The sequence below is a fragment of the Microtus pennsylvanicus genome, chromosome 10 (assembly GCF_037038515.1).
Source record: "Microtus pennsylvanicus isolate mMicPen1 chromosome 10, mMicPen1.hap1, whole genome shotgun sequence".
Lineage (NCBI taxonomy): Eukaryota > Metazoa > Chordata > Mammalia > Rodentia > Cricetidae > Microtus > Microtus pennsylvanicus.
The window spans coordinates 56,916,205-56,927,075 of record NC_134588.1 but is presented as its reverse complement, the minus strand read 5'-3'; the positions used below and the strand labels follow the sequence as shown (position 1 = coordinate 56,927,075).

The following is a 10,871-nucleotide window of genomic DNA, read 5'->3' as shown; positions in this document are numbered from 1 at the left end:
GTTGCCTCATCTATAAGGCTGGCCAGTGTGGCTGTTTTACTTTTCTGATCCTCAGACAAGTTATTAAAATACAATTGAAATGCCACTACACTTATATACACAAAGATAAGTAGAAACTTATTTATTTTCAATTATACTGACATGTGAATACAAGTTCGACATATTTAAATAAATACATACTTTAAACCATAAAATATTATAAATCATAATTTAAAATACTCTATAAAATTCAAATACAGACCACATTCATATTTCACACAGTTATTTCTGATACAAAATAGATAGGCATTTACAGTGTGTAGTTTCACAATGGCTACTCTCTTTCTCTAGCTCTTGCGGTCTCTCTTCCTCTCTCCTACCCCTTTGGTCCTAATGCTTGTCACACTCCTTGCTCACCGCTGATTTCTCCATTGCCACTACTCCATAAGCACTTTTCAAAACCTTTCTTTCTCTAATATGTCAATTCAGAAGCTGGAGCTGCTTTTGATGGGAACAATTTGGGTTCTTACTGATCAAGTATTTGTCATTGCCAACTAGAGGTGAAACTCCTTAGGAGTTTTGATGTCTATAAGACAACATAATCATTGTGTAGACAAGCTTCCTACTCTTCTAGAACATACGAGCACAGAGAATGAAACAACTACAGAATAACTGTTAGACACTTCCCTTTTTGAAAATCTACTGCCCGGATCTATTATGTGGTGAACCCTCATCATGGATTTAGAATTGTATACAATAGACAAGAATCGGGTATCTTCTTGTCAACATAAGAACCTCCTTTATAGGAATGCAAAGCATATTTATGCTTAGATGAGCTTTCAAATAAACACTTTCAAATGCACCTCCACTTTTTAGTATTTACACTTCTACTAAATCAGAACATTTGGCCTCAAGGAAGTTCTTTCTTTTCTAAAGAAAAAACACATCTTAGGGGGTGAAAAAAAATCCCCCAAGCATGCAAACTCTCTCTTCAAATTCTATTATTCTGGTAGTACCATGTCTTAAAACAGCTGCAGTTTAATTCTCGGGAATTAAACTTATCAGTAATTCCTTATCCTGAAGATAAGTTTACTACAGACAAAACATTAGAGCTTGCCAATAAAAATGAATTAAGATAACTTTTGCCTTGTCATAGGTCATAGAATTTCTGATTTTTTAAAAGTCCTTTTGATCCTTGCACTGAAATAAGAATGCTGGACAACATGGTAGATTCAACGCAAGGACACAGAACACAATGTCTGAGACTATTTCAGAGCCCACTGCATCCCATGGGGATAAATCCAGTAAGCCTGCCTAGCAGTGCTAACAGCAGTCAGCAGGATCTGTACCTGGCACCTCTGACACTCCCATGCCACAGCCTGAAGCTATGACACTTTTGCCTTTTTTTCACAATAGAAATAGAAAACTGTTTGCTCACAACTGCTGACAAATACTATTTATCCCTGTAACAACAATAACGGCATTAACAATCAAGACACTGTATGGGGAACAAGAGAAAGAAACAAAGCCACAAAATGCTGTTTCTCTTCCCAGATTCTCGAGTGACTAAGGTAGAATTCTGCTGTTCCGGGGCCTTGGTGCCTTCACTCTCTTTTGAAGAGCGTACCCGAAACCTTCTGTGGCCAGCATGTCCTTGGTTCTGTGGCTAGGAAAGAGGAAACGGTGGAGGGCTGGCCTTGTCACTGAACTTTGAGCCACAGAGTCAGGATCCTGGTTATTAAGCAGACGAGAGAGACCAGGGTCCCACGGGCAGCTCATTTTCTGCATATCATTCTATTTCCCAGGATGCATCTGTTTTCCTGCAAAAATAAGTGAAAACCTTACAAATATCCTGCATGCTGGAAGCAACAGCAAAATACGTCTCTTAAACAGGCTCTTGGGAATGGTTCAGATATGAACTCCCAATGTCACTGAGTTACAATAATGCAACTAGTCTATCATACTGTAATGGTGGATATCAGCCATTTATAACTGTTAAATCTATGGAGTGTACAACCTAGAGAATGAATCCTGAATGGTGCACCCTGGGCTTTAAATAATAGTAATTCACTATGTTGGTCACCATTAAGAACTATGAGGAAAGATGCCGATAATAAGGAAAATAAGGGGGCTGAAGAGGCAAATTGAAACATCTATTTTCTGTCCATTGTTTCTCTAAGCTCCAAACTGCACCACAAATTCTGCTCATTAAGAAAAGTTGATTTAGAAAGTCTTGACCTTGCTGCTATACTCCCAGAAGCAATGCAGCTATTGAGGATCACAGATGTCCAGACTCAGCACACAAGCCTTGGGGTTTGAATCCTAGCCACACTGCACGGTAGCTTTGGAAACTCAGAGAAGTTCCCATAAATGTTGTGCCTCTTTTTCTTCATCTCAGAGGAACAAGGGGACAGTCCCACATTCTCAGCGTCCCCAGCTTAGATCCATGCTTAAGCACCTGATTGCTGAATGGGGCTAGCATTCGCCACTACCACCACCATTATCATCTACAAGTAAAATGATCCAAGAAAGACAGAACTCTGGGCTTCCCTCTCCTTCCACAAAGAAACCAAACAACTTTCTATGAACTTCCATGAAGATGGGGATTTCCTCTAGCCAATGGCAGGCTTGAGGGTGCCAGCGAGGGACACCATTTGGAAAGGGGATCTTTCTCTCTTTCACACGACCTGCCCAAGTCATACCTGATGGTTGTGAACTTAGATAATGTGAGAAGGTACTTGATAATTGCCATATGATTGAAGGCTTTGGCAGCTGCTGTGGAAGCAAGAAAAAAAATACATCAAGCACTGCCTTCCCACATGAAGAGAAAATTTAAAGATGGAGTATTAAATGGCATGCTTTGCACAAGAATTCACCTTACCTAGCAGGAACAAATTTCTTCGCTGCAAGAGAGAGGAAAGTATTAATTTGGACTGATGACGTTTAAGCAAATTAGACTGATTTACTTCTCCCATCTGGGTTTATACTCTCAGTACCATGGGCTCTGTGACAGACATTTGGTGGCGATTAAGGTAAAATGCCGAGGATAAACGCCCAAAGAACAGAACAGCTTGCTGACCCAAGAAACTGATGCTCAGCTTGTCTGATTCTTCTTTTAAACTCTCATGAGAAGTACAAAAGCCATACTTTTACATGAAATTCCCTAATGTCTAAATTTCAAGTTTTAATTAGAAACATTTAAATAGTCTGTGGACCAAAGTGACCATGGATATTGTATTTCCTATACCTGGTGATATATATATTCAAAAATTTAGGCTATTCCAACCAATTTTCTCTGTTACTTGAAATCATTTCACGTATTCTCCCAAGAGAATCATAGTGTAACTCCATAATTCTCATCGAGCAACTCCGCAGACACTGTGGAACTGGAAGTGAGTAGTGCCCCCTAGAGTTAATCAGTATTAGTGCAGCCAACATCCGTTTCCTCAAACTTTCAACAGAGTTGAGTAAGAAATCTTATCATGAAACCTTGATTATATTGGCATTTGCGGGGGCTATTTCACAAGTGGGTTCTACTTTCTAAATTCTAGTGAAAAGTTTCAAGAGACCATAGCTCATAAGTGACACACACACACACACACACACACACACACACACTTTTCGACTTTTTGAATTTACCTTTCTTTCGAAAGTATCTCAGCAACAAGTAGAAAAATGAAGATGATGCCAGGAGCGAGGTTCCTGCTGTAGAAAGTGCAAGTACCAAGGGACGGGTGGCTTCTGTGGGGGCTGAGGAAACAAGTCACAGGGAACAGCGTAAGCCACAATTGGCTTTAGAGTCTTTCTGGCCTGTCCATTTGGCCTTTCCTCTGTGTATTCATGACTGCCAGCAGAACCATGTAGATTGAAGATTTAAACAGTTCCTCCAAAACTACCACTGAAGCTGGTCCCGGTGTTTCCAGGCAGAACACAGCCTCGTCAAGCTCTTCGACATTAGAACACAACACCTCAGTTAACACTAAACTGCTATCCTTGCCTTCTGTCGTGTGCTTCTTATTTCCTCCTTCAGTCTCTAGATCTCCCCCTTCCAAAGATCAGAATCCCACTATGAGGGAGCAGAAAGAGGTCTAAAGGGAGTCAAAGGGAGGGCAATGGAAATAAATCGTGATAGCGGAGAGGGCCAGTGGAAAGTATTCGAGAGGGAACTGGGGTCACAGATGAGAGCAAAACATTCTACCTGTTCCTATGACATGCATCATTTTCTGTTTTCTTTCTATCCATCCCTATAATCTACCATTCTGGTTTTGGCATAAAGGACAGTTAGCTTCCTTAGCAATATAACACCCCTTCTGCAACCTTCTCCCCCAGGCAACTACCACCAATCAATGCATCACCTTCACAGGTAGGCAGCATCCCAGACCAGTGTCCTGTGTCACCACACGTCAGAACTGCAGATCCATTGAGTGTCCATCCATCAGGACACGTAAATTCACATACAGTGCCGAAAACAGTCGCCCCACTGCAGCTCACGTTCACCTTTCCTGGCACTTCAAGGCTTGAGCACTGTGCCACTGCAAATGACACCGCCATGGTAGGAATCAGAAAAACCTCACCACAGAACAGCTAACTGGATGTGTGTCCTGAGAATCTGAACTCAATAGTACCTTGGCAGGAGGGCACCTCCTGGCTCCACTGGCCCTGGGATGTGCACTCAAGCTGAGCTGATCCATGTAATTTGAAGCCTTTGTTGCACTGAAAGTTGCACAAGGACTTGTAGGTGAAGTTTCCGGTAGTAGCATGAGCACACTCCATTACACTGTTCTGGGGCTGAGGGAGTGCATCACATTTCACAGCTGCAATAGAGGAGCCATGCACAGGTTTAAGCATTGGACTATCGTAGGAGTCTGAGGGTAACCAAGCCACAAAGATGTTCAGTAGTGTCTATCTGGTAGTGAAATTCAAAGTATGTCGCAGGGGGCCAGCAAGATGGCCCGACAGGGAAAGGCACTTGCCACCAGTCCCCACAACCTGAATTTCATTTCTGGGACCCATACGTAAGGAGAAAATAGACTTCTGCTAGTTGGTCTCTGATCTCCACACATGGAACTCGCGGTAGAGAAAGAGGAGAGGGAGGGAAGGAGACAGAGAAAGAGAATTTCTAAAGAGAAAATACCTGAACATGTGGGCTTTTTGCTGTCCCACTCCCCTCTTGGGCCACACTGAAGCCTTTTTGATCCCTTCAGTTCAAATCCTTGATCACAGGAGAACTCACAACTGGATCCACTGTGGAAAGGTCCAGAATCACTGGGAAGACATTTCATGGAGCCCCGCGGTGGCGTGGATAAGGCTTTACACTGGAAAGCTGAGACATCAGAGAAAGGGAGAGAAAATACCATGGTGATACCAGAGACCATTCGTCTTTTGATGGCCAAGTTCAAGTGGCACAAAGTTTTGCTCAAAGAACTCAAGACAATTCTTCATCACAAATTCCTAGAAAGGCAACTGTGTTTTCACCATTACCCAATATCTCTATGATAATAACATCTAATACGAGGCAACCATTAACAAGAATATGGTGCCTCCACACTGGGTTGATATGTAGAAGGAGGGTAAAGGGGAAGGTTTTACATCACCAAAGAACAAGGTACGGGTCCTGAAGACTTCCGTGTGGTGTCAAAAAGGAAAAGAAGATTCCCTGCAGAATTTGCCTGCTCTTAGCTTAAGTTTGGTGGTGGTGGTGTGTGTGTGTGTGTGTGTGTCTGTGTCTGTGTGTGTCTGTGTGTGTTTGCTCCTGGAACTCACTCAATACTAAATTGTCTCTGAGGATGCCTGCACTGGATAAAGAAAGCTGTGTCTTTTGAACATTCTTGCCCTTGCTGAAAAGTGAATTAAATTTTATTGCTTTTATGTCTGTATCAGAACAATGCTTGTTGGTGACAGACCTCAAGCTGGGGGCATTGTCATTGCTGCTAGCTCTGAATTTAGAGGTGTTGTGATGATAATACTTTCATTATTCTGCACTTTACATTTTAAATAGGATTTCTCTTACATTATGAATTCTCCTTACTCTATTATACCAATGCTAACACATTAGTATTCTTAATATATCCTAGTTTAGAAACAAACAAAAATCCATATGTTATTTGCCTGCAGTGCTGCTTCCTGGCTGTGCATTCATTTTTTTTTTTAATCAATCTCAAAGGTATTGCTGTTGCCCTCGTAATTGGTATCTATAGTTACAGGGGACGCCTGATGTCGTTGTCAGTGCTCAAGACAGAAGATGATGGATGTTTTCGAAATGAAAGTATTAGAAGGTACAGTTTGCTGCTCACCTTTGCACACTGGAATCTGTGGTGTCCACTGCCCTTCTACACTGCATTCAACCTGGGCTGGCCCCTCCAACATGTAACTTTGGTCACAGGTGAAGTTACAGGATGACTTAAAGGCCAGTTCTCCAGCTGTTGAGTTGCTGCAGCTCACAGAGCCATGCTGGGGCTGAGGGATGGCATCACAGGTCACAGCTGAAACCCAAGCACCCATTCAAATTAGTAAACCTGGTTTGCCCGATTCAAGCCTTAGCTGAGGAAGAGAACATGATGCATCGCCACACGGAAGAACTCTACCTTTGCACGAGGGCTTCTCGTTGTCCCAGACGCCGGAGGAGGTACACTGCAGACTCTGGACTCCAACTCGCCTGTACCCTTCATCACAGGCAAACGTACAGGTCGTGTTCCATGGGAAGCTCCCAGGATTCGGGGAACATTTCCTGACTCCATTGGTAGGGTGTGCCAAAGCTTCACATTCAACCACTGAGGAGATGAAGGAGAAGAGAGAGTTCTACACAAAGAAAATTCCATAGATGTTTTCATCTTCTGTGGAAGTAGGGTTTATAAAAAAAGGTGAAACCCATCTTCAAAGGGTGAAACCCAAACTTTTTTTTTTTTTTTTTTTTTTTTGGTTTTTCGAGACAGGGTTTCTCTGTGGCTTTGTAACCTGTCCTGGAACTAGCTCTTGTAGACCAGGCTGGCCTCGAACTCACAGAGATATGCCTGTCTCTGTCTCCCAAGTGCTGGGATTAAAGGCGTGTACTCCCACAGCCCAGCAAAACCCAAACTGTTGATAACATATTCTTGATAACAATTATTGATAACATATAGATAAACCCATAACAAATGTTTTAGTCTTTAGTCATAATTCATTCTTCTTTTATTAATTTTTGTTTTGAATATGCTGGACGATCTCTGATCTATTTTACTACATATATAAATAACAACAAAAATAACAGCCTCTAGATCAAGATTCATGGCTTGGTGTAAAAGCAGTATGAACATTCGAAGGACCTGAGCAATGAATCTTTGTAATGGGACCAGAGAACTGCACAAAGAGATAGTAAAGCTCCTTGACCAACACAGTGCTAAAGTTTGTCCCATTGCATGGAAGAGTTAAACAAGAAAGTCCACGAGAAAGCCATACAGCTGTCTAGATGTGTTTCCACCATCTCCTTACACCTTCCTTTCCATGTCACCAGGGCCTCGGAAACACCCATTTCAAAAAAAAAAAAAAAGAATGGAAAAAAGGCCATGTTAAACCAAACAGGCACCAGATTGCCCACACAACTCATAGAGAGAATACATCTTACTAAATGAAACAACAAAGAAGTTGTAAGTTGGGTAAGAACTAAGGCAATTTGGAGTGAGAAGCTTTAGTGCACATTGAAAGTTACCTTTGCAGGATGGAGCAGCCGCACTCCATTCTCCAGAGGACATACACCGCATGGTGGTCTCTGGGCTGCTTGGCAGGTAGCCCCTGTTACAGCTGAGAGAGCAGGAGGAATTATAGCTGAAGAGGCCAAAAGGATGTGTGCAGTCCAGGCTTCCGTGGTCAGGCTCCTTCTGCGCTTCGCACGTCACAACTGAAAAAGAGAACGAAGTCACACTTTGGCTCCTCTCTCACCTTGCATAGGAGTGTGAACACTGGACACCATAATTATTGCCCATTGAGCATTTCCTGTGGTCTGGGCTCTATGGAAGCATTAGACTATGAAGCTGGTTTATCTTCATACAGATAGTTGTCATATGAAGTTGTTTAGTTTAATATGACTGAAATATTCAGACATTCTATAAGACTACTTTGTCAAGGTGCCATAAGTAATAAGTAGTAAGTCTGGAGTTTGACCCAGGAGGGTCTGAGTTGATAGTCTCAGTTACCAAGTGCTCTTATTGTGTGTATTCAGGTGGAGGAAACACATGGCCCCGTCTGACAAGCCATCTGAACCACAGGAGGGAGTTGCCAGCTTTGGAAAAGGAACAGGTGAGGAAAAGACTTACCTTGCTCACAGTTGGGTCCGAGGAAGCCAGGGTGGCATTGGCAAGTGTAACTGTTGATGGTCTCTACACATTCACCGTGGCCACTACAGGATGCAGGAGTGCAGGAAGCTACAGAAAGCACAAAACAGATGAGGACGATCAATTTGTATGGTGCTTGTCATGCATTTTTTATTTGAGTTTGTCTGGTTTTAGCCTATAATCTGTGCAATCCAGATAACACTAATGGCATTAATGCTCAGAATTTTTACTGACACATCTGATTCCAGTTCCAGGCTATTGTATAACTTGGTGATAATAAATGGACATCAGCAGAATAGCTGTGCTTGGCACCAAGCAAGAAAAAAATAATTCATAACATCTCTGAAGATGGTGTCATGCTAAAAAACATGTACTGTATCTGAGTATATATATACTCTGCATATTGATAGAAATATATGTATATATATATATATGTATACATGTATCTTCATATACATACAACCATACATTCTTGCCTTTACTCACACCAATCAGTAAAAAACAAATAGATATCATTATTGCTGGAATGTTTCACAGCCATCTCTTTAAAAACAGAAAATGTGCACAGCAGAGACTGATTAGTTTGCATCCTCTAAATATGCCACGCTGCCTCCCCATAGAAACACCCCACCTCCATTCAGAAGCTTCATACCTGTGTAGCACAGAGCCAGTTTCTTTTTGTCACATCTCTCGTCATTCCACATGCCCGGGTCATTGAGTCTTTTGATGTAGATTTCGACACAGTCCTCATTCTTCTGCTTGTTATTGGGTTCACCAGGTGCCCAGTTCTTAGCCTCCTCGGTCAGAGGCTTTTGGGTCCCCACCCAGATCCATACGTTATTGACTTTTCTGATTCCAATCCAGTAATAACTTGGTGAAAATCTCAGGTTGGAGTTCAGGTAATTGATCTCTTCTTTGTTCTGAATTGCCACCAGATGTGTGTACTTCTGTTGACAGTACGCACTGGCTTCATCGTATGTCATGAGTTCGATGGAGGTGTTGTAATACCAAGCTATGCTCTCTCCAATGAGAAGCACTGGGTTGGGTCAAGAAAGGAATAGAAAATTTAGTCCTGCTTTATGTTGTCTTATTTTTTGGCTTATAGAGATCTTTCTGATAGCCCAAACTATGATTTTTAAAAGTAAAAAGAGGCCCATCTGTGGGGTGTAGCATGTCTGTGTATCACTGTGTGCCTGGCCACCCGCTGATGCTTTATCATAATGTAACACTCCAACTCCACAGACCGCTGCCTGTCACAGAAAACAAAGCCTTGTTGGATGCTATGACACCCCTATTTGAGGCCCCATTTCAAGAAGCAAAAGGATGAATCTTCACAATGCCTGAATAGGTCACCTAGGATCCATCCTTCCCATGTAAGGAAACTAACTATTCCTACCAGAGGGCAGAGCCCTACAGAGAGAGGTCAGCAGTCCTGCTAACTCCACTGCAAAGCACAGAGCAGCCCCACACATCAAGATACCCTGTTCTGAAGACCCAGGAGGGTGAAGATAAGAGAGTCTGGTCTCCGATGACCCCACCTTACCAAAAGTGAGAGTGGAGAGAAACCGTGAGGCATTCATGGCTCCAGTGATTCCTCTCACCCAGAGACAGGACTGGAGATACTCTTCTGAGGAGAGAAAGTGCAGAATTAGCCACAGAAGGAAATTCTAGGTTTGGGTTACTCACACCCTTCTGTCACAGCATTTAAGGTGACACCATGAGGTTTTAGGCAAGGATTCCTGTATGTCATTAATTATTGCAAAGACATTTACTGTGGTGGATAGACGCAAATTTGAAGATTTTCATCATTTTAAGCAAAGAGAAAAGGCAGATCTTAATGACAATGCTCTAACAGCATAGACAGATCTCTTTATCAGAGTTTTTTTGCATATGTGTACACACATATAAATCTATGCTTTATTCCCGAGGCTCCTCTGGCTTGGAAGCTGCACTTACTGCTTTGCGGAATGGTCGCTGGGGTGTTGGATTTCTCAGGTGTATTGCTGCTGCTTCTGTCCCTCCGTTCTTCTAGCAGTTTTGATGTGTAGTCAGTCAAGGACCACTGAGTATTGCTTCTGCTGGAGGCTCTTTATAGGAGATCTGGCTTCCTGTGAGTCACAGGACATAATTATCAAAATCTGTTAAAGAGGAAATCCTCAACCACATCCAAAAAGATTTCTGGAAATATGCACCGCACTTTAAAAAAAAAACTTCATAGTGTTGTTGGAAACTCCAAGCTAATCCTTGTTCTAGGCTTTCATAATTTGTATGCAATTTTATTAAGTATGATGCAAACGTGTGATTTTAATTCCCTTGTCATAAAGACTAGCTACTGTTTTCACTCGTGTGTAGAAATTAGTTTCATAAACATAAGCTATAAATATCACTCGGGATCCGCCACTCTCATTCTCTCATGCTTAGCCGTCATTAATACATCAGTAGCCACTTTCCCTTCATTCGTCTGCTGCCTCAGCCCGTTCCAACGGGCACCATGCACAGTGGAGAGATTTGTGAAGTAGACACCTATTCTCACATAGTTATTCTCACACATATCCTTACACTTATGATGAAGCTTCACTCACCTAT

General features: G+C 42.2%; 1 protein-coding gene across 1 annotated transcript; it reads right to left on the bottom strand.

The window, feature by feature from the left end:
• Positions 1–230: 230 nt before the first annotated feature.
• Positions 231–10,306, bottom strand: Sele (selectin E). Its single transcript, XM_075987469.1, has 14 exons — positions 10,242–10,306; positions 9,829–9,912; positions 8,938–9,321; positions 8,268–8,375; positions 7,664–7,852; positions 6,564–6,749; positions 6,273–6,461; positions 5,114–5,302; positions 4,605–4,793; positions 4,335–4,511; positions 3,619–3,729; positions 2,861–2,882; positions 2,682–2,754; positions 231–1,799 (listed from the first exon to the last, which is right to left on the bottom strand). Exons 2-13 carry the CDS (start codon positions 9,863–9,865, stop codon positions 2,697–2,699), a joined length of 1,839 nt encoding a protein of 612 aa, XP_075843584.1. The 5' UTR covers positions 9,866–9,912; positions 10,242–10,306; the 3' UTR covers positions 231–1,799; positions 2,682–2,696.
• Positions 10,307–10,871: the final 565 nt, after the last annotated feature.